Genomic DNA, 23,924 nt, shown 5'->3' with positions numbered 1-23,924 from the left:
TATTTGCAACTGACAATTTCTCTGAGCCAAGTCTCCTTTACTAATTTTTTTTTTCTTTTTGGGTCACACCCTGCGATGCACAGGGGTTACTCCTGGCTCTATACTCAGGAATTACTCCTGGCGGTGCTCAGGGGACCATATGGGATGCTGGGATTTGAACCTGGGTTGGCCACGTGCAAGGCAAACACCCTACCCGCTGTGCTATTGCTCCAGCCCCCTCCTTTACTAATTTTCCTTCTGTATTGAGCAGCTTATGGAATACCTTATTAACCACACCGGGCAGTGCTCAGGACTCAGCCCTGACTGCCCCAGGATCACACCTGGCGATCCTCCGGGAACTATCTGCAGTGCCAAGGCTCCAAGTTGGGCCAGCCACATACATGCAAGGCAAGAGCTTTACCTACGTTACCTCTCTGGCTAGGTGTCACTGTCATCCCGTTGCTCATCAATTTGTTCGAGCGGGCACCAGTAATGTCTCTCATTGTGAGACTTATTGTTACTGTGTTTGGCATATCCAATATGCACGGGGAGCTTGCCAGGCTCCGCCGTGCGGGCGGGATACTCTCGGTAGCTTGCTGGGCTCTCCGAGAGGGGCGGAGGAATCGAACTCGGGTCGGCCACGTGAAAGGTGAACGCCCTACCTGCTGTGCTATCGCTCCAGCCCCCTGGCTAGGTGTACATTATTTAAATTATTTTATTATTTAAAGTTTTTAATTTGGGTTTGGGGGCCATACCTAGTTGTACACTCAGTGGTCACTCCTGGCGGGCTTAGGGGGACATATGGGATGCCGGGGATGAAAGTGGTGTTTGATGCAAGGCCAGCTCGCTACCCAAATATCTGTGCTATCACTCCAGCCCTTTAAAAAAAAAAACTTAGGACGAGACCCATACCTGGTCATACTCAGGACTTACTCCTGGCAGTGCTCACGGTGCAATAGATAGAATCTGGTCTGTTGCTGGCAATGTAAGCAACCTACCCACTCCCTGCTGTGTTAGAAAGTTAGACTTTCTCATGGCCCTGTGTGCATGAGTCAGGAGCTTCTTTCATTCATTTCCCCGAAACAGGGCCTGGGGTGATAATACAGCACATAGGGTGCTTGCCTTGCCTGCGGCTGACCCAGGTTCAATGCTCAGCATCCCATATGGCCCCCTGAACACTAAGAGGAGAGATCCCGACTGTGGAGCCAGGAGTAACCCCTGAGCATAGCTGAGTGTGGCCCAGCCCCTTCTTCCCCCCACCCACCCCCGCCAATTACTCATCAGACCTGAGTTGACAGTACAGAAGGTCGGGTGTTTGCTTGGCATTCGGCCATCTCAGGTTTGATCCCTGGCGTCCCATATGGTCCTAAGCATTGCTAGGAGTGATTCCTGAGTGCAGAGCCAGGAATAATCCCTGAGCATTGCCAGTGTGACTCAAAAAATAAATAAATAAAATTAAATAAAAAGAAATGATGCCAATAATTACTGTATGCTGTATCACTGTCGTCCCAGTGTTCATCGATTTGCTCGAGCCAGCACCAGTCACGTCTCCATTCGTCCTAGCACTGAGATTTTAGCAGCCTCTCTTGACTCATCCTTCCCAACAGTGCCACATTGGAGGCTCTTTCAGGGTCAGGGGAATGAGACCCATCATTGTTACTGCTTTTGGCATATCGAATACGCCACGGGGAGCTTGTCAGGCTCTGCTGATGCCAATAATAATAATAAAATAAATAATTTTTTAAATGATGCCTTTCTTTATGAACCCTGTTCTCAGAGGCTCTCGAGGCTTTTGATGAATGTGTTTTAGTGTTCGAGCTCACTGAGCCCGAGGCAGCTGTCTGGCTGAGGTCAAGTGAGTGAGTAATTTCTGTATATGTTTAAAGGTCTGTCCCTCTCTTCTTGGCACCCCCCAGAAAAATAAAATACCATGACTGGTGGTCGTAAAGTGAGAAAAACAAAATTTGGGAAATGCAGAAGTTGAAGCACTCCAAAAGCCACATTCACCCACACAGACCCCTTTTTGGGGGGCTCTTTCAAAAACAAGCTAGTATCAGATTGAGCAATCAACCTGGAGTCCACAAATAGCCACGGGGGAGTCATTGTGGGAAAGGGCTGGCTCTCAGGAACAGGAATGAACCCCCTGGAGAGCCCCCCGGGGAGAGGGGGGCTCCGGCCCCACACCTTGGGCCCTGTGAAACCCCTGCCCTGTTCTCATCGTGCAGAATCAGGACGGCGGCCCAGGTGTGCAGGCTCCAAATTTCCTGACGCAGCTTGTTGTGTTAGAAATAATGCCACGCCAGTTGTGCTGTGGTTTTTCAAGAGAAATGGCCGCGTGGTGAGGGGCATAAGTAAAGAGACCGGCTTTGAAAGCAGAGCTGAATAAACCCCCTCCTCCCAGCTGGGAAGTTTTTTTTTTTTCCCCCCGCATCTCACTGGTGATTAGAAGTCATCAGGAATAAAAGTTGCACCCAAAAGATGCGTCTTTGCCTTCCTCGGAAAGGTGGTCCGCTTTCAGAGAAACTGCTGTTCGCTAGGGGTACCCAACACTGCCTTTCTCACGCCTGACGCTCTAAACGGCCGTTAGAAAGACTCCTTAATTTTGCTTTTGTTAGAAGTTTTGTTAGTGGGACCAGAGCCATAGCACAGCGGGGACCGAGTTGGATCCCCGACATCCCATATGGTCCCCTGAGCACCACCAGCAGTAATTCCTCAGTGCGGAACCCAAAAAGACAACAACAAAAGCAACAACAGAAACAACAAAACAAAACCAAAAAAAGGTTTTGTTAGCAAGTTTTCTGTCAGCAGCCTGTATGAAACCGGGATAGCAGTGATTCTGTGGGTCAGAGAGATAGTGCAGAAGGGTCAGGGTCAGAGGGTAAGACACTTGTGTGGCACGTGACCAGCGTGGGTTCGATTCCTGGCACTGCGTGTGATCTCCCAGCACTGCTAGGAATGATCCCTGAGCATAGAGCCAAGAGTGAGCCCTGAGCACTTTGGGTGTGATGCGCGCACACACACATACACACACACACTTATGGGCTCTGTGTCAAATCAAATTAACAGCTTATGTTTACTGAATACAACAGAAAGCACACAGCCCCAGAGTCCTGCCTTGGTGCCAGCTGTTCCTCAACAACTCCTCCACGAAAATCATGTTTTTTTTTTAATACATAAACTTTTATGATTGGGGCTGGAGCAATAGCACAGGGGGTAGAGCGTTTGTCTTGCACGCAGCCGACCTGGATTTGATTCCCAGCATCCCATAGAGTCCCCCGAGCACCGCCAGGGGTAATTCCTGAGTGCAGAGCCAGGAGGAACCCCTGTGCATCACCGGGTGTGACCCAAAAATAAAAAAAAATAACTTTTATGATTTCCTCAAGGTCTTCACCTGGTACCGTGCCTGAGGTGACATGTAGCACCTAAGGAAGAGTCTCTTCTCCTTCCAAACTCCAGACACCAGGGGTGGGATCCAAACTCGGGAAGGGAGGAGACCCCTGTTTGGACTGATTGACTCAGAGAATTACAGAAATCGTTTTTCTCATTTCATCCCTCTGTTTACTGTTCTACCAAGAGGAATAAGAAAAGCGCTGAGGAGGGGCTGGAGTGATAGCACAGCGGGTAGGGCGTTTGTCTTGCATGCGGCCGACCCAGGTTCGAATCCCAGCATCCCATATGGTCCCCTGAGCACCGCCAGAGGTGATTCCTGAGTGCATGAGCCAGGAGTGACCCCTGTGCATCGCCGGGTGTGACCCAAAAAGCAAAAAAAAAAAAAAAAAAAAAAAAGAAAAGAAAAGAAAAGAAAAGCGCTGAGGGGGTAGAGCCACACTATAGTGTGGTAGGGCGCCTGCCTTGGCCTCAGGTCAACCCAGGCTAGATCCCAGGTTCGATTCCTGGCACCCCAAGTTCCCTGAGCACCACTCGTAGTGATCCCTGAATAAAGCCGATGGTAAATCCTAAGCACCACTGGGTGTGCTACCACATTCCCGACCCCGACCCCACCCCAAACAAATGCAAGGGCACATGTGGCACATGTGGTCATGGGGAAGGGGGTGAGTTGAGGCATATACAGCAGCTGGCTCAAACTTGAGTCTCACAAGAATTGCATCCTCTTCCTCTCTCTCTTCAGCACCCGAGAGCCTTGATGTGCTAAGGTAACTTGGTTGGTAACTTGGTTAGATTATTCTGTGGCTGACCTAGTTTCATGCCTGAATTTTGACCTCTTTCCAAACACACATGTTCCCTTTTTTTTTGGGGGGGGTCACAACTGTCGATGCACAGGGGTCACACTCCTGGCTCTGCACTCAGGAGTTACTCCTGGCTCTGCACTCAGGAGTTACTCCTGGCTCTGCACTCAGGAGTTAGTCCTGGCTCTGCACTCAGGAGTTACTCCTGGCGGTGCTCAGGGGACCTTATGGGATGCTGGGAATCGAACCTGGGGCAGCCGAGTGCAAGGCAAACGCCCTACCCGCTGTGCTATCGCTCCAACCTCCACACGTTCCTTTTTGAGCTGCTTAAGGGTGGATGCTTACTAAGGTCCTTCCATTTTGAGGTACTCCTATTCTGTGGCTTCTAGACTTATTGCCTTTTGTCAGCATTTCATTTCCCCCCCACACCCCATTATTCCTTTTCAAAGCCCTATACAAAATCGTAAATCCCCTGAGGAACTATCAAATGCCATGTGGCCCCATTCAAAGCTACTTTACATTTTTTCTCATCTAGGATTATTTTTTTGTTTTGTTTTGCTTGGGGGCTCAAACCGGTGATGCTCAGGAGTTATTCTTGCACTCAGACATTACTCCTGGAGGTGCTTGTGGACCCTATGGGATGCTGGGGATCAAACCAGGGTTGAGGGCTTGCAAGTCAAATGCCCTCCCTGCAGTACTGTCCCATGCGCCGCGCTCATTAGGCTTTCAATACATGAACTTCAGTCTCTGAAAATAGTGCTCATACCAGTCCTAAGCCCTGAGCACCACTAGGTATGACCCGGAAAACAAAGCTCTGAAGAGGATCGGAGAGATAGTTTAGCAGGTAGACTGCTGGCCTGACAGCCTTGATCCTTAGCACCCCATGTGGTCCCCTGAGAAATGACAGGGGTGACACCACAGTGCAGAGCGAGGAGTCAGCCCTGAGCACAGCCAGGTGTCGCCCAAACACCCAAAATAAAAAAAAAAAAAATGATTAAATAAATGAGGGTATTTGCTCATATGTAAGTACCACTAAAAATTTTTTGCAAATGGTTTTGGGGCCACTCCCAGATACTTACTTCTGACTCTGTGCCCAGGGGCCACTCCTGGTAGGGAATGGGGGACCACTGGGGATGCTGGAAATGAACATGGGTTGGCCAGTAAATGTTGCCAGCAGGAAGGTAAATGTCCTATCTGCTTTATTTTCTCTGGCCTCCTATTGCGACTGTGACTAATACAACTGTCTCTTGGTCTTTTATCTAGTTGACAGGGAGTAGATAAATTTTTTTTGAAAGAATACCTTGAAAGAACCTACAGTTGCAGGCTGGAGCGATAGCACAGCAGGGAGGGCGTTTGCCTTGCACACGGATGACCCAGGTTCGATTCCCAGCATCCCATATGGTCCCCTGAGCACCACCAGGAGGAATTCCTGAGTGCAGAGCCAGGAGTGAACCCTAAGCATTGCTAGGGGTGACCCAAAAAGCTTTAAAAGAAACAACAACAGACCTACAGTTAAGGAAGGTGACATTCCTAGGGTCCTCTCTGTCACACCCATGAACTGCCCCTGGGCACCGTCTCAATGCAAGGCTGTTCAACTCGCATTAATGGCCTTGATCCAGAGACTCCCAAATGAATTTCAAAATGGATTAACTCTAGAGGCAGAGGATAGTACAACAGGTTGGGTGTTTGCCTTGCACCCGGCCGACCCGGGTTCAATCCCCAGCATTCCCCAGCATTCTCTGAGAGGGACAGAGAATGCAAGCAAGTATGTTAGCACCAAACCCATGTGTGCTGCTTTGAAATTTTATGAAAATAAAATCTTTTTTTTTTAAAAAAAAAGGAAGGTGGCATCCAATCCTTCTTGCCCGTGTGGCCCCGCCCCTCTTCACTGCACCCTAACAGGAGGAAGGCCTTTGGGGTACCCAGTGGGGGCAACGATGCTGGGGTGAGGAGGAGGAGGAGCCCTCCAGAGCTGGCTCAAATTTGAATTTTGGGGCCCCGGTGTTGTCAGAGAAGCAGCACACCTTGAGCCAGCTCCCGTGGCCTGCTTCGCTCAGAGGGACAGACGCCCTGGATTGCCCAATGGACAGGTAAGGAGGCGGCTTCTGGAGAGCCTGGCAGCTGCCCTCTGACTCACCCACTGCCCACGCTCACTTCTCCAGCTCTCTCATCAGCCCTCCTGCGAGCTCACCCTTTCTCTGTTGCCTGGTCCCATTTCAAAGATCTTTTTTGCAGGATGGGTTGGTGAGGCCTGAGCTTTGCGCCTCGGTTCCGACTAGTTTATGGTGCTAATGGGCAGGGAATGTTTGGAGACTCTCACCGTATTAAAAGGGAGAGCTCTAGGGGAAAGGGGGATAGACAGCACAGTGGGTAAGGTGTTTGCCTGACCCGGGTTCGATTCCCAGCATCCCATTCGGTCCCCCCAGCACTGCCAGGAATAATTCCTGAGTGCAGAGCCAGGAGGAACCCCTGTGCATCGCCGGGTGTGACCCAAAAAGCAAAAAAAGAAAAAAAAACACATAAAGGGGTAACTCTGGGGGCTGGGGTGATAGTACAGAGGGTAAGGTGTTTGCCTTGCACGCGGCTGATCCGAGTTCGATTCCCAGCATCCCATATGGTCTTCTGAGCACCGCCAGGAGTAATTCCTTAGTGCAAAGCCAGGAGGAACCCCTGTGCAACACTGGGTGTACCCCAAAAAGTGAAAAAAAAAGGTGAGGGTAAGCTCTGGTTCAGTGGCTAAAAACAGGACGGGCTCATCATTGTATATAAATAGTCAACTGTCAAAGAGCTTGAAAATGAACTTTCTTAGCAGAATAATTTTGTTACAAAGGAAGCGATTCCGTCATGCCAAGGCTCAGAACGGATGGCAGGAAAATAAGGCGCTAGGGCTGTGACCCCTGACAAAGAGAAAGCAATGCTGTCACGCATATGACTGGCTCGTGCTCGTTCAGCGAAGGGCACTGTCACTAGACCTCATCTTTTTTCATTTCTTCTCTTTTCAATGCGCCGTGTGTTTAAAAAAAAACAAAAACCTCACAGCACCTGTGTGCGCTCGCTCCCTCGACGGTGAAGTTATTTCCTCAGAAATTCATTCCTAGGGGCTGGAGCTATAGTACAGAGGGTAAGGCGCTTGCCTTGCATGCGGCTGACCCGGGTTCGATCCCCAGCATCCCATAGGGTCCCCCGAGCACTACCAGGAGTAATTTCTGAGTGCAGAGCCAGGAGTAACCCCTGTGCATCGCCGGGTGTAATGCAAAAAAAAAAAAAAAAAAAAAAAGATACAGGGAGAAAGCTGGAGCTATAATACAGTAGGAAATCCATTCCTGGTTTTATGAAGAAATGCCTGAGAATCAGACCTAACCACTAGGCTTACTCCAGGCTCAGGGATCACTGACTGTCGAGGCTCAGGGCACACGGGGGGATGCCTGGGCTCAAATCCAGGGTGGCTGCATGCAAGCAAGCGCCCTATACACTGTACTGTCACTCCAGCCCCCAACTTAATCCTTCAGTCATTTCTCTCCCCCTCTCCCTCCCCCCTCTCTCTCATATATATATATATGATATATATATAATATATATATTAAGTGGTAGAACTAAGTGTTTTTCAGAAAATCTTCCTGAGAGCAAGGAAATTAAACCTCTGCTTCATTGGCAAATAAAATTTTGAACATTTAGTCTGATGTATAAGACAAAGGATCTGGTAGTCTATAAAAAAAATGCAAAGCAAAAGGTGAAGGTGGGGGGCTGGAGCAATAGCACAGCGGGGAGGGCATTTGCCTTGCACGAGGCCGACCCAGGTTCAATTCCCAGCATCCCATAGGGTCCCCTGAGCATCGCCGGGGGCGGGGGGTGGGGGATTCCTGAGTGCAGAGCCAGGAGTGACCCCTGTGGTTCGCCGGGTGTGACCCAAAAAGAAAAGGGAAAAAAAAAAAAAACGGTGGAGGTGTTACTTAAAAAAAAAAAAAAGCAAAAAAAAAAAAAAAGATGAAATTCAACCCAAAGAAATTTAGAATTTTTTTGTAAGTACTGTTTGTGCAATGTCTTGGAGTGATCACATGAGTGGCCAGCTTATTTTTAACTCGCTCCTCTCCGGCTTGCACTGCTGGGGGTACAGTCACGTTCCGCCTCAGGGGACACAGCTGTGCAGAGCAGCTGTCAGCCCGGGGGCTGGACACACTCCTACACAGGGGCCGGAGAGTAGTGGGTGAGGCGCTTGCCTTGCAGGCCAGTCCACCCTGATTGGATCCCAGCTCCCCTGAGCTCCACCAAGAGTGATTCCTGAGCCCAGAGCCAGAATTAAGCCCGGAGCACTGCCAGGGGTGGCTCCAACATCAACAACAACAGAAACTCTCCATCAAAAGAGAGTACGGGGTTTGGGGCTGGAGCAATAGCACAGCGGGGAGGGCGTTTGCCTTGCATGAGGCCAACCTGGGTTGATTCCCAGCATCCCATATAGTCCCCTGAGCACCGCCAGGAGTAATTCCTGAGTGCATGAACCAGGAATAACCCTTGTGCATCGCCAGGTGTGACCCAAAAAGCAAAAAAAAAATAATAAAACAAAAGAGAGTATGGGGGAGATTGTCTGCCAGAGAGGCAGGGGGGAGGGGTTGGGCGGGGAGGAGGGGTACTGGGGTTCTGGGTGGTGGAGGATGTGTCCTGGTGGAGGGATGGGTGGTCAATCATTGTATGACTGAAACTCAAACAGGAAAGCTTTGTAACTGTATCTCACAGTGATTAAAATAATAATAATAATAATAATAATAATAATAATAGGGGCTGGAGCGATAGTATAGGGGGAGGGCATTTGCCTTGCACATGGCTGACCTGGGTTGATTCCCAGCATCCCATATGGTCCCCCGAGCACTGCCAGGAATAATTCCTGAGTACATGAGCCAGGAGTAACCCCTGAGCATCACCGGGTGTGACCCAAAAAGCAATAATAATAATAATAATAAAATAATAAAATAAAATTAACATTTTGTATTTTAAAAAAAAGTAATGTGGAGTTCATGCCCGATTCAATCAGCTTAATCAATGGCTGAATAAATAGCAGTACTCCTACATTAGAAAAAAAAAAAAACTGGGGCTGGAGTGATAGCACAGCAGGTAGGGCGTATCCTTGCACTCAGTCCACCTGGGTTTGATTCCCACCATTCCATAGGGTCCCCTGAGCAGGGCCAGGAGTAATTCCTGAGTGCATGAGTCAGGAGGAACCCCTGTGCATCGCCAGGTGTGACCCAAAAACCAAAAAAAAAAAAAAAAAAACCAAATAAGCTCCATCAAATCCTTGGAGCCAGGAAGAGAAGAGCAGGGTGCTGAGAGGATTCTGGGCAGATGGAAAGAAAAGGATGGCTCCAGAGAGCAACCCAGCCACTGAGAGGCGTGTCACATTCACGGAAAGGACTCGTGTCCCGTTGGCCCTTGAACAGATCTTGCCGTTGGGCCGGAGAGACCGTGCAGTGGGGAGGGTGTTTGCCTTAGATGCGGCTGAGCCGGGTTTGATTCCTGACATCCCATATGGTCCCTAAGCACCGGCAGTAGTGATCCCTGAGCACAGAGCCAGGAGTCAGCCCTGAGCACCACACCTTGGTGCATTGTGGGTGCCACACAGACACTTTTGCCAACACGTGCGACCAGGCCAAACACCAGCATTTTTTTTAGGAGACAATTGGAAGTGCTTGGGGGTCATTCCCAAGGGTGTCCTGGGGACCGTGCAGTGCCGGGGACTCCACTGTTCCAGCCGGAGAAGGTCTCCAAGCCCTTGGAGCCACCTCCCTGGGCATTCGGGATTTTCCTTACACACTCCCTCTAGCCTTCTTGGTCTTTGGGTTCTTTCTGTTGGTTGGGTTTTGACCTCACCTGGGTAATGCTCAACTCCTACTTCTTGGCTATGTGTTCAGGGATCACACCTGGAGGGGTCTTGAGGGACCACATAGCGGGCTGGGGATCCAACCTGGGTGGGGGACATGGAAGGCAAGCTCTCTACTCTCTATCTCTAAGGCCACAATTTGTAGATTTTTTTTTTCCAGTGCCCCAAACCAATAACCAGCTGGGGTTTTTTTTTCTTTTTGGGTCACACTCAGCGATGCTCAGGGGTTACTCCTGGCTCTGCACTCAGGAATTAATCCTGGCGGTGCTCAGGGGACCCTATGGGATGCTGGGAATCGAACCTGCCCTCGGCTGAGCCAATTCCCTTGCCAGGGATTGGCTAAAGTCAACGCACGTAACCTGACTTCGACCAATGAGAAAGGAGGAAAGTCAGCCCACCACCTCCCCAAGAATCCCCAGTCCTGTTCCAATAAGACAACCGCGTCATGAACACACCGGCAATGCACAGTGGTTACTCTGGCTCTGCACTCAGGAATCACTCCTGGCGGTGCTCAGGGGACCCTATGGGATGCTGGGAATCGAACCCGGGTAGACCCCGTGCAAGGCAAACGCCCTCCCCGCTGTGCTATTGCTCCAGCCCCCGCAATACCCCTTCTCTGCACAAGAGCGGCAAGTGAATCCCAACGGCTTCCCAATACGAGCGAGCCACAAGGGTCTGCACAAGGAAAGGGTTATCCGTGCAAAATTAGACGCACAACACCACGAAAGAATGTGGTGGGCGCTGCTAAGTGAAAGGGGTCACACATAACGCAAGGGATTATGCCTGATGGATATGAAATTCTAAGCGATGAAACACAAAGTTATGGAAAACAGAGAAAAAGAAAGCGGAGGCCAAAGTGATAGGACAGCATGTAGGGCGTTTGCCTTACACACTGCAGACCCGGGTTTGACTCCCAGCACCCCATACGGTCCCCCCAAGCACCGCCAGGAGTAACCCCTGGGTGCAGAGCCAGATGTAAGCCCGGAGGATTGTAGGTTGTGGCCCCAAAACAAAAAGTTGTGGAAAATAGCTTCATAGAGGGCTGGAGGAGGGGAGAATTGATTGCAAATGAGTCAGGGGGCCAGAGAGATAGTGCAATGGGTAGGGCACTTGCCTTGCACACAGCCAACTCAGGTTGTATCCCCAGTACCCCACCTGGTTCCCAGTTCCCAGCCAGGAGTAATTCCCTGAACACAGCCAAGTTTGTCCCCCAACACCTCTCTTTTAAAAAAAGTTAAAAAAGCATGGGGGGGAGAGGATGGGAGGGAACCTGGGGACACGGGTGCAGGGATGGGTGTTGGGACACTGTAGGACTGAAACCAAATAATGAACGGCTTTGTAAGGATCTATCTCACAGTGATTTAATAATAAAATCATTTTTTAAAAAGTTTTGAGGGGGGCTGGGGCAATAGCACAGCGGGTAGGGCGTTTGCCTTGCACGCAGCCGACCCAGGTTCGAATCCCAGCATCCCATATGGTCCCCTGAGCACCACCAGGAGTAATTCCTGAGTGCAGAGCCAGGAGTAAAAAAAAAAAAAAAAAGACAATTTTTTTTTAAAGCAAATGAAACAAGCAAACCCTGAAAATGTTCTGTCCCCTGATGCTGGTAGTAATTTAGGGGGTGTTTACGTCTCACAACCTTCATAGAACTGGACAATTTATATATTATGCATGTAAATTACACCTCGGTGCTTAAAAAAAAAAAGTTTCAATTCTCCTGCCAGCAAACCGTATTCAAATTCCTCACTAGGTTTACTTTGATTAGTTCTCAGCGTGTTTGCAGAGACCATTAGGTGCTGACAGCCTGACTCTGGGTTGGACAAATACATTCCTGTCGTAGTCTCAGGACGATAACCAGAGAGCACTCAGCCCGGTGCCAGCCACACTGCCTGGCCTGGGGGGGGAACGCTGTGAGGGGGGCTCCCATACCTGCTATTTCCCATAATTACAGTGCGGTGGCATCTAAGATGTGTCTAGGAGCTAGGAAACAGACCCGACCAGGACTGATTTAGATTATAGCCCCTTTAAAAAAGCCTCAGAAGGGGACCGGAGCAATAGTACAGCGGAGAGGGCGTTTGCCTTGCACACAGCTGACCCGGGTTCGATCCCCAGCATCCCTTAGGATCCCCTGAGAAACCGCCAGGAGTAATTCCTGAGTGCAGAGCCAGGAAGAACCCCTGAGCATGGCCAGATTTAACCCAAAAAGCCTCCCCCAAAAAATATAATCTAAAAAATGAATTTTTAAAGAAGCAACAGAAGAGCAGGGAGGTAACACGCAAGGCTGGAGCACCCCCTACTATATGAAGAAGCCCTGGTTTGATCTCCAGGACCACAGGCGCCCCTTTAAGCCCCCCGCCAGGAGAGACCCTGCCAATAATCATTTCAAAACATCAAAGCACCAGACTCTGAAATTACACAACATTCAAAATCATGTAATTATGTGCCTACAGAAAACAGGATGGAAAACATTGGTCTCGGGCATTATGGAAATCCAGGAGTTTTAGCAGCATTACTTCTCCGGATAGAAGCCTCACCACATCCAAAGTTCCAAGGCCATCCCACCGGAGAGCCCTCTAATCATTGTCCCCACTCTGTTCCCTCCCCTCCAGGAGCCACTTAGTACTATGGATAAGAAATCTTTTTTTTTTTAATTGAAAAAAATCATTTTAATTGAATCCGTGTGAGAACACGGTCACCAAGTTGTTCCTGATTGATTGGTCTTCAGCCATACAAGGTTCCAACTCCCGTCCCTTCCCCAGTGGACATTTCCCACCACCAATGTCCCCAACTTCCCTCCTGCCACCACTTCCATCCCCCACCCCAAGTTTTTTTGGGTTTTGCCAGTTCACTTATTCCCATCCCATTTGTGAATGAATCCATCCTGTGTTTTTTTCCTTTTTTTTTTAGGTCACACCCAGCGATGCACAGGGGTTCCTCCTGGCTCTGCACACAGGAACCACCCCTGGCAGTGCTCAGGGGACCCTATGGGATGCTGGGATTCAAACCCGGGTCGGCCGTGTGCAAGGCAAACGCCCTCCCCGCTGTGCTATCGCTCTAGCCCCTCCATTCTGTGTCTTTCACTTCCTGATTTATTTCACTCCTCTTCAGGTTTCCATAACTGTGTGCCCAGGGCAAGCTTTGTCTGTCTGGGGACCACACTTGGCAGTGCTCAGGGCTTACTGGTGGTTCTGCACTCGGGGATCCCTCCTGGTGGTTGTCATGGTGATTCAATAAAAGGAACTTAAGGGGCTGGAGCGATAGCACAGCGGGTAGGGCGTTTGCCTTGCATGCGGCCAACCCGGGTTCAATTCCCAGCATCCCATAGGGTCCCCCGAGCACTGCTAGGAGTCATTCCTGAGTGCAGAGCCAGGAGTAACCCCTGTGAATCACCAGGTATGAAAAAAAAAGGAACTTAGGTTTTAAAAAATGGATGAGGGGCTGGAGCGATAGAACAGTGAGTTGGGCGTTTGCCTTGCATGTGGCCGACCCGGATTGATCCCCGGCATCCCATAGGGTCCCCCGAGCACCACCAGGAGTCATTCCTGAGTGCAGAGCCAGGAGAAATCCCTGTGCATCCCTGGATGTGGCCCAAGAAGAAAAAAAAAATTCTAGATGGCTTAGGGTGATGACTGTGCATGCAGAGGTCCGGGGTTCAATGCCCAGCACCATATAGTACTTTGATTACTTCCACGAGTGACTCCCCAAGCACTGCTAAGCATCACCAGGTGTGACCCAAAAAGCAATAAAAATAAATAAATAAATAAATAGGGGGCTGGAGCAATAGCACAGCGGGTAGGGTGTTTGCCTTGCACGCGGCCGACCCGGGTTCGAATCCCAGCATCCCATATGGTCCCCTGAGCACCGCCAGGGGTAATTCCTGAGTGCAAAACTAGGAGTAACCCCTGTGCATCGCCAGGCGTGACCCAAAAAGCAAAAAAAAAATTTAAAAATGAAATAAATAAATAAATAGCACTGTCTGTAGCACTGTCATCCCAGTAACGTCTCCGTCGTGAGACTTGTGACTGTTTTAGGCATACCCAATACGCCACGGGGAGCTTGCCAGGCTCTGCGTGCGGGCGGGATCCTCTCGGGTGCTTGCCGGGCTCTCTGAGAGGGGCGGAGGAATCGAACCCGGGTCGCGATGAGTGGAGTGACTAGGTAGAAGCTGGAGGCGAATAGGAAACGGCAGGAACCCACCAGGGCTGGGTAGGACGGGGCTTAGGGGGTGGGGCTTCGGGGGGCGACAATCTGTATCCTCCCCTCCCCCCACCTCTCGCCGCAGCCTCCTCATGAAGCAGAAGAAGTTTCTCTACCACTTCAAAAACGTGCGCTGGGCCAAGGGGCGGCACGAGACCTACCTGTGCTACGTGGTGAAGCGGCGGGACAGCGCCACGTCCTTTTCCCTGGACTTCGGTTACCTTCGCAACAAGGTAGGGACGCGCGCCCTGCTCCCCGGGAGTTCGGCCACCTGCTGCCGACCTTCCTGCCAGTCCCCAAATCCCTTTCCCGCCACGCTTCTTTTTTTCCTTTATGAATCACACCTGGCGATGCACAGGGGTTCCTCCTGGCTCTGCACTCAGGATTAACTCCTGGCAGTGCTCAAGGGGACCCTCTGGGATGCCAGGATTGAACCCTGGGCGGCCGCGTGCAAGGCAAGCGCCCTCCCAGCTGTGCTCTCGCTCTGGTCCCTTGCCTCCACTTACATTGTGGCACCACCTTCCTCCAATTGTCGCCCTTGCCCTCTGGATGGAGTCGGTGACATGAGGGCATTGCTCGCGCCCTTAACACCCGCTACGGGACTGATCAGGACCTGGCATTCGGGACAAGTAGCAACAAAGGGGCAAGGGGCCAGAGCAACCATCCCTCAGGGAGTGCGAGCGCTTGCCTTGCTCCCGGGGTTCCATCCCTTGCACCCCATTTGGGTCCCCTGAGCCCAGCAGGAGGTGACCCCTGAGTGCAGAGCCAGAGTCTACTCAGTGAGGCCTGAGCACAGCAGGAAGCAACAATAGCACAGAGGGCCCGAGCAGTAATAATGCATTGTATAGGGCATTTGCCTTGAACCCGGGTTCGAATCCCAGCACCTCATGAGGATCCCCTGAGCCTACCCAAGATGATCCCTGAGTGCAGAGCCAGAATATACCCAGCAAGCCCCGAGTATAGCTGGAAACAACAAAAGCACAGAGCAATGATACAACGGATAGGGCCTGTGCCTTGAACCCGGGTTCCCTGAGTAGCAGAGCCAGGAGTCAGCCCTGACAATAGGCAGCGAACCACAAAAGCACAGAGGGGGGCTGGGGCGATAGCACAGCGGGGAGGCCGTTTGCCTTGTAAGCAGCCGACCTGGGTTCGATCCCTGGCATCCCATAGGGTCCCCCGAGCACTGCCTGGAGTAATTCCTGAGTGCAGAGCCAGGAGTCACCTTTGCACATCACGGGATGTGACCCAAAAAGCAAAAAAATAAAATAAAATAATTTTTTAAAAAAGCGCAGAGGGCCAGAGCAATGATACAGCAGGTAGGGCGCTCACCTTGCACCCCAAAGGGTCCCCTGATTCCCGCCCAAGGGGAACCCCGAGTGCAGAGCCAGCCCTGAGCACAGCGGGGCGCGCGATTGGCCCCCCAACGCCCCCGGTCACCCCTCTGTCCGGCTGCCCCCCGCCCCCGGTCACCCCTCTGTCCGGCTGCCCCCCGCAGTCCGGCTGCCACGTGGAGCTGCTGTTCCTCCGCTACATCTCCGACTGGGACCTGGACCCCGGCCGCTGCTACCGCGTCACCTGGTTCACGTCGTGGAGCCCCTGCTACGACTGCGCGCGGCACGTGGCCGACTTCCTGCGGGGGAACCCCAACCTCAGCCTGCGCATCTTCGCCGCGCGCCTGTACTTCTGCGAGGACCGCAAGGCCGAGCCCGAGGGGCTGCGGCGGCTGCACCGCGCGGGGGTGCAGCTCGCCATCATGACCTTCAAAGGTGACTGCAGGGCAGGGTGCGGCGGGCGGGCGGGGGGTGGGGAGGGGGGACCCCCGGCCAAGCCCCCAACTGTGCATTGGAATGGGGTCGGGGTGTCAAAATAGGAAAAGATGAGAAAAGGTGCGTATGGTTGGCACCTGTCTGGTTATATTGGGGGGTGAGGGGTCTGGGCTCACACCCGGCGATGCTCAGGGCTCACTCCTGGCTCTGCACTCAGGAATTACTCCTGGGGATGCTTGGGGGACCCTATGGGATGCCGGGGGTTGAACCCCGGGTCGGCTGCATGCAAGGCAAATGCCCTCCCTGCTGTGCTACCACTCCAGCCCCTAGTTGACGTAAACTTGATCCCCAAATACACACAGGATATGTTTCCCCCCCCCCCCCCCGCCTTCCCCAGCAAAGAGCCAGGTAGAGCCCTGAGCACTACCAGGTGTGCTCCGCCAAAGCCCCAAATTAAGGGGGACTAGAATTTTATTGGTTTGAAATCATCTTGTCCACCCTCCACGCTCCAAGCCCCTTTTAAAATGTTTTTCGGCGCAGGAGAGATAGTACAATGGGTAGGGCACTTGCCTTGCAATGCAGCCAACCCGGGTTGGATCCCCGGCATTCTATATGGCCCCCCGAGCACCGCCAGGAGTGAGTCCTGAGTGCAGAGCCAGGAGTAAGCCCTGAGCATCACTGGGTGTGACCCCAAGACAAAACAATGGGTGTGACCCCAAGACAAAACAATCACCAATCACCGTATCACTGTCATCCCATTGTTTGTCAGTTTATTCGAACGGGCACCAGTAACGTCTCTATTACACGCAGCCCTGAGATTTTAGCAGCCTCTCCTTACTCGTCTCTCCCAACAATTGGAGGCTCTTGCAGGGTCAGGGGAATGAGACCTATTGTTACTGTTTTGGGCGTATCGAATATGCCAAGGTTCTGCCGTGTGGGCGAGATATTCTCGGTAGTTTGCTGGGCTCTCCGAGAGGTTTGTATATACCTGTTACTGTATTTTGGAGATGCATATGCCAAAACGATAACAATATAAAATACTTTGGTTTTCATTTGGGGGTGGTACCCAGGGGTGCTCACAGAGCTAACTCAGGACTCTGTGCTCAGGGATCACTCCTGGCAGGGCTTGGAGGACCACACGTGGTGCCGGGGTTGAGCTGGGGTCGACTCTAACCATTGTACTAACTATCTATCTCCCTGGACCTTTAAAGATTATTTTTATTGCTGGAATACTTTTGTGGAAAACCGAGAGAGAACCTTCAAGGCCTGGGAGGGGCTGCACGAAAATTCAGTTCGTCTTTCCAGACAGCTTCGGCGCATTCTTTTGGTATGTTTTTTTTTTTAATTTATTTATTTATTTTTCTTTTTGGTTCACACCCGGCAATGCACAGGGATCATTCCTGGCTCATGCACTCAGGAATTACCCCTGGCGGTGCTCAGGGGACCATATGGGATGCTGGGATTTGAACCCGGGTCGGCCGCGTGCAAGGCAAACGCCCTACCCGCTGTGCTATCACTCCAGCCCCTGGTATGTTTTTTTAGTGGGGCTTTTTTTCCAGCTTTTTTTCCTCATGTATCACTCATATTTTCACTCTAAGTCTCTTTTCTACACATCAAACCCAACATGCGTATACATATGCATATATATATATACGTACATATATATATTGCTTTTTGGGTCACACCCGGCGATGCACAGGGGTTACTCCTGGCTCATGCACTCAGGAATTACTCCTGACAGTGCTCAGGGGACCCTATGGGATGCTGGGAATCAAATCCGGGTCGGCCCTGTGTGCAAGGCAAACGCCCTCCCCGCTGTGCTATCACGCCAGCCCCGCCCATGTATACATTTATATCATCTATAATCACACAGAAAATGCACTCTGCGTGTATTTGTCACTTGGCTCTTTATGAAAACCTTGTTCTCTCATGTGCTTTTTTGTTGTCACTTTCCCGACAATAGTTGGTTCTGTATTTCAGAGTCCTAAGATTCCTTTCCCTTCCACCCCAGTTCTCAGGTTGAACTTTTCTTTCCCTCCTGGTCCCTCCTGGTCCCTCCTGTGCCTCTTCCCAAGGCTGCCTCCTGCTCCCTTTCAGTTCACTTTCTTCCAAAGCCTCAGCCATTCACCCCTTTTCTTTTTCCCTTCCTCCACAGCCCCTGTATGAAGTGGATGATCTACGTGATGCATTTCGTACTTTGGGACTTTGATACTGACCTCTTAGGATGTCGCCTACGACAAACTGCCTCTGAAGAGAGTGTGGGAAAAGGACAATCCACGTTTTCCGTTTTTCTACTTAGAGAAAAATATGACTTGAAAAGAAAAAAAAAACCCTTGAAAATGGGAGCAGAGGTATAACTGCACATTTTCAAGGCTATGCCTCCCCCTGCTGGGGTATTATGGAATTGCAGGGTCTGGGACCTCCTTCTAGGGCACGTCTCGGGGAAGGTAGAAAACCAAAACAAAAATTTTCAAAATCATTTGATTGATTATGACTGTAGAACAAAATTGGTTTTTTCCCTCTTTTCCTTTGGGGATTACTCTGAAGTGATCTCTTAGAGGCTCCTAATAAGGGACTATAGCACAAACCTCTCAGAGCATGAATATCCATGCACGTTTGGTTGATTGATTTGTCTTTGTTTGGTTGATTGATTTGTCTTTGTTTGGTTGATTGATTTGTCTTTTGAGGCTGATGTTTTTGTGCCTGGGACAGAGACACAGGAGAAGCATTCGCTCAACCTCAACTTCGACCCCCTAGGACGTTTTCTTGTTAGTACAGTTTATTTTTCTTACCAATGAACAGGTAAGGTCACCTTCTGACTAGGTTATAAAGGATCATAAATCATGATCGTGAGGACTGGAGCGATTAACACAGCAGGGAGGGCGTTTGCCTTGCACGAGGCCGACCCGGGTTGATTCCCAGCATCCCATAGGGTCCCTCGAGCACTGCCAGGAGGAAGGAATTCCTGAGTGCAGAGCCAGGACTAACCCCTGTGCATCAGCAGGTCATCGATGCCTTGATGGAGCTGGAAGCAGGAAGCTGGAAGCAGCTCACCTTCCAGAAGCTACCACGTCCCCTCTCACTCTTGACACGTGATGCTTGCAAGGAGGCTCCTACAGGGCTCTTTTAACCTCAAGCTCTTTTAAACATCAGTCGAAGTGTTTAGCACTGCCAGTTGTGGCCACGATTCTTCTCCACGCATGTAAAGCCCATGAGACTACACTTATTACCAAGTACCCTTGCATGAAGACGAACTGATTCAAAGGTTTGAAAAGTTGAACATGGGAATGGGGAAACAGGACAGCAGTGATGGCGCTTGCCTTGCATGAGGCCGACCCGGGTTCAATCCCAGGCATCCCATGTGGTCCCCTGATCCAGCCAGGAATGATTCCTGAGGGCAGAGGCGGTAGTAACGCCTGAGTATTGTCTGGTTGTGACCCCAAAACAAAACAAAAAAGTTAAATATGTTGCATTGTCTTAATTTTATTGTACATAAGTTTGTAAAAAAGTTAATTAAAATCTCTCACCTGTTTTATAGTATACTGCCTATAAAGTGTCCTTTTTTTAAACTTTCTTTTCCGATAAATGTATTTTAATTATTTTGTGAGTTTATGTTGGAAATAAATGAAAGCAAATAACTAACATAGATGAATACTGTCATCGTGTTGTCATAAAAGCATTTTTTATTTTTCCTAAATGTTCCCATTGCAAATTTCACTCTTGCTTAATTCAATCCACTGAACAAATGATTATCTTGGAGGTATGATTATTTGGAAGTATTAGAGGGGAAAAAAAATACAAGATCATACCAGAGACCAGAGAGCAGAGGATGCTTGCCTTGCACACGGCACATAAGGTTCACTCCCCAGCACGCCACGTGGTCCCCCAAGCGCGACCAGGAATAATCCCTGACCACAGGCAGGAGTAAGCCCTGAGGCATGGCCAGGTGTGGCTAGAGAGATAGCAGGTAAGACACTTGCTTGGCAAGTGACCGATTCCACTGATTTCCGGAACCACATTTGGTCTCCAGAACACCACGAGCAATCAGCCCTGAAGACCATTCTGCAGATTTTCCCCCCAACAGACACCACCACCACCACCAAAAACAAGCATGCTGAACTAGCAATCAGCCTGTACACTAATGCCTGTATCCACATATAAGGCAAAGGGGCCTGAGCATGCAACCATTGAAACAAATGGTTCAGGAAGTAGAAGTTCATATGCAAAAGAATTTGTGTGGGGACAGAGCGACAGTACAGAGGGTAGGGCGTTTGCCTTGAATGTGGCCAACCTGAGTTCAATCCCTGGCATTTCATATGGTTCCCCGAGCACTGCCAGGGGTAATTCCTGAGTGAAGAGCCAAGAGTAACCCCTCAGCATTGCTCAGTGTGACCCAAAAAAGAAAAAATAATGTGTGGTCCTCTGCCAACCTATGGTATGCAAAAATTAAAAATATTTTTTTGTTTTTTGGGTCACACCTGGCGATGCATAGGGGTGACTCCTGGCTCTGCACTCAGGAATCACTCCTGGCGGTGCTTGGAGGACCCTATGGGATGCTAGGAATCGACCAGGGTCTGGCTTCGTGCAAGGAAATGCCATACCCGCTGTGCTATCACTCCAGCCCCAAAATAACTCAGAATTTATCCTCATTCCATCATCATCCCTTTGATTGTCAAATTTCTTGAGCGGTCTCAGCAACGTCTCCATTCGTCCTACCTGAGATTTTAGAAGCCTCTCTCTTCTCGTCCTTTCCCAACAATGCTGCATTGGGGGCTCTTTCAGGGTCAGGGGAATGAGACCCAGCATTGTTACTGGTTTTGTCATATGAATACACCATGGGGAGTTTGGGAGGCTCTCCCATGTGGGCAAGAAACTCTCGGTAGCTTGCCAGGTTCTCCCAGAGGGAGAAGTAGGCTATGAGATTTGTAGAATACTTAAACATGAGGCCAGAGAGATAGTACAGCACGGTAGGGTCCCTTGCCTTGCATGCAGTTGACCTGGGTTCAATACCCAGCACCCCATATGGTCTCCTGATTCCTACCAGGAGTCATCCCTGATCACAGAGCCAGGACTGAGCCCTGAGCACAGTCGGGGGTGCTCAGGGCTACCCAAACAAAAACAAAACCTAAATGTGAAAACTAAACTACAGAAAAAATGTCGTTCAAGCATGGACCATTCCCAGAGGAGTCAAAACTACAGCTGACAGCTTTGCTGTCTTACAGAAAACTGTTTGTACCAAAATGACCCCTAGGAGAAATCTTTGTGACCTTGGATAAGACAATTCTCAAAATAAGACCCAAGGTGAGGTCCCTCCCTCCCCACCCTGGCAACAGCTTCTCCCCTGCACCGGGTGTGGCCCCCAAAGCAAAAGAAAAACTACTACGGAATTCCCAGTTTGTTTTTACTTGGTTTGGGGGCCACACCCAGTGGTCCCGGGAATGGGGGTGGGGCGGGGGATCACGCCTGGTGGAACTAGGGGTGCCAGGGACAAAACCCGGGTCGGCCACAGCAAGGCTTGCCTTACCCACTGGACTATCTCTCCGGCCCCCTGGGAATGGTTGTGTTTCAGTCAATTTCACGGCACTAGAGATCACTCAACAGACTAGGATGTATGGGATGCTCAGCCCTGGGTACCACATGGTCTCTTGAGCATAGCAAGGAGTGGCATAGAGCTAGGAGTATGCTGGAGCATTGTCAGCCGCCAATCATCCCCCCCAAAAAAAATAGAAATTCATGTCTGGAGCCACACAGGGGCCATACACAGCCATGCTCAGGGCTTACTCCTGGCTCTGTGCTCAGGAATTATTCATGGCAGGCTCAGGGAATCATATGGAATGCAGGGGATTAAATCTAGGTGATGAAGAGAGAGGAGGGAGATGGGATGAAGGAATAGATGAACTGTCACTGTCATCTCGTTGCTCATCGATTTGCTCGAGCGGACACCAGTCACGTCTCCATGTGAGACTTGTTACTGTTTTTGGCATATCGAATACGCCACGGGGAGCTTGCCAGGCTCTGCCGTGCAGGTGGGATACTCTCGGTAGCTTGCCGGGCTCTCTGAGAGGGACGGAGGAATCAAACCCAAGTCGGCCACGTGCAAGGCAAATGCCCTACCCCCTGGGCTATCGCTCCAGCCCTCGTAGATGAACTTAAAGTGATATAAGGATGGGGATGGACGGAGGTGTGTGGGAGAGGGAGTGGAGTGATAGTCCAGCAAGGAGGGCAATTGTCTTGCACACAGCAGACTTGGGTTGGATCCCGGCATCCCATATGGCCCCCCGAGCACGGCCAGAAGTATCCTGAGCAAGTCCGGGAGTAATTGCTGAGTGCAGAGTCAGATGTGACCCAAAACAAATCAAAAAATATATGACAGGAGTGAGGGATGTCTTAGGGACTTTGATGTTGGGGGGGTGCAGTAACCGTAAAAAGCCATAAACGTCAGCTCCCCTATAAACTTTTTCCCCAAAGCACAATAAGAAAGAGCTTTGAGGGTCGCAGCAATAGGCAGCAACTTCCCAGGGCAGTGGGTAGGTGCTCGCCTTGCATGCAGATGACCTGGGTTCGATTCCCGCAAATGGTCCAAAGAGCCCCGCCAGGAATGATCTTTAACCTCAGAGCAAGGAATAAGCCCATCTCCCATCCCACGGCCACCCCCCCTCCCCCAAAAAAGGTTTTTGGGGTTTTTTTTGCCAAGGTTTCCCCAAGTTCCCATGCATCAGGTGAGTTGGGCGGATGCCAACATCGACTACATGTTTTCCCTCCCACTCACAACACAGCAAAGCAAATCACGAGCCGACAGACCAAAAAAAGAAAAAAAAAATCACCAAATTCACTTTCTCCTGAATGCACCCAGCTTTTCCTGCCCGCACTCCCAAACTGCAGGACCCTAACTAACTCAAACCAGTGCCTGTGAGACCGCCAGTGAGGGTGAGGAAACGGGCTTACCTCTCGAGGAGGGGCAGGCAGGCCAAGCCGAGCAAGAAGCTGCAGGCTGGACGTGGAGCGCGACCGTCAACTGGTCTGCAGGAGCCGTAACGCTCTGGCTTTAAATCCCGCCAAGGGTGGGGTTCATGCCAACTCAATCAGCTTCATCAATGGCTGATCTCCTTACATTATTTAAAAAAAAAAAAAAGCCGACCCGCCTGCCTTCCCCTGGGAAGCCCACAAGTCAGCTGACGTCACACTGAAAGGGCATCTATGGGGCCGGAGCGATAACAGAGCTGGGAGGGCGTCTGCCTTGCACGTGGCCAACCCGGGTTGTTTGATTCCCAGCATCCCATAGGGTCCCCTGAGCACCGCCAGGAGTAATTCCTGAGTGCAGAGCCAGGAGGAACCCCTGTGCATCGCCAGGTATGACCCAAAAAGCAAAAAAAAAAAAAAAAAAAGGAAGAAAGAAAGAGAAAAGGCATCTGTGATACACCTCAGAGCCACACCCAGCATCTCTCTGGGTTCTAGCTAAGCTTTTGTTTTGTTTAGGGCGGGGGCCAGACCGGGCAGTGCCTAGGGAGGTCTCCAGGCTCTGCTCTCACTCCTGGATGGGCTCCTGGGGGCCGTATGGGGTGTCAGGGATCAAACCCAGGGTGCAGGGCCAGTGCCCACCCGCCGTACTAGCTCCCTGGCCTCCTTTCTAGCTAAATTCACAGGAGCAAGCGTTATCAGGGTCAGAGGTAGCTCAGGGGCGTGGTGCCTGCCTTCCCGTAATCCCTGACACCCCCTAGTGTCATAAGCGCAGAGATGGGAGTAGCTCCCACAACCCCAGGTGTGGCCCGAATCACCTTACTCCCTCCCCCCCGAAAGACACAAGACACAAAAAGAATAAAGCAAACATCAAAGTTAGCATTTTTGGTTGGGGTTGGGGGGGCCCAGGGTGATAGTATGGCAGGGAGGGTGTTTGCATTGCATGTGGTTGACCCAGATTGGAGCCCC

The 23,924-nt window shown here is 50.8% G+C and overlaps 1 protein-coding gene across 1 annotated transcript; it reads left to right on the top strand.

Annotated features, from left to right (window-relative positions):
• The first annotated feature begins 6,136 nt into the window (after positions 1-6,136).
• AICDA (activation induced cytidine deaminase) lies at positions 6,137-18,207 on the top strand. Its single transcript, XM_012933195.2, has 5 exons — positions 6,137-6,256; positions 14,318-14,465; positions 15,728-15,998; positions 17,210-17,325; positions 18,154-18,207. The coding sequence occupies exons 1-5, from the start codon at positions 6,249-6,251 to the stop codon at positions 18,205-18,207; spliced, it is 597 nt and encodes a 198-aa protein (XP_012788649.1). The 5' UTR covers positions 6,137-6,248.
• The last annotated feature ends 5,717 nt before the right edge of the window (positions 18,208-23,924 follow it).

Source organism: Sorex araneus, chromosome 6 (assembly GCF_027595985.1).
Source record: "Sorex araneus isolate mSorAra2 chromosome 6, mSorAra2.pri, whole genome shotgun sequence".
NCBI lineage: Eukaryota > Metazoa > Chordata > Mammalia > Eulipotyphla > Soricidae > Sorex > Sorex araneus.
Note: the sequence above shows the minus strand (reverse complement) of the source record. Positions and strands in the feature narration are given on the sequence as shown.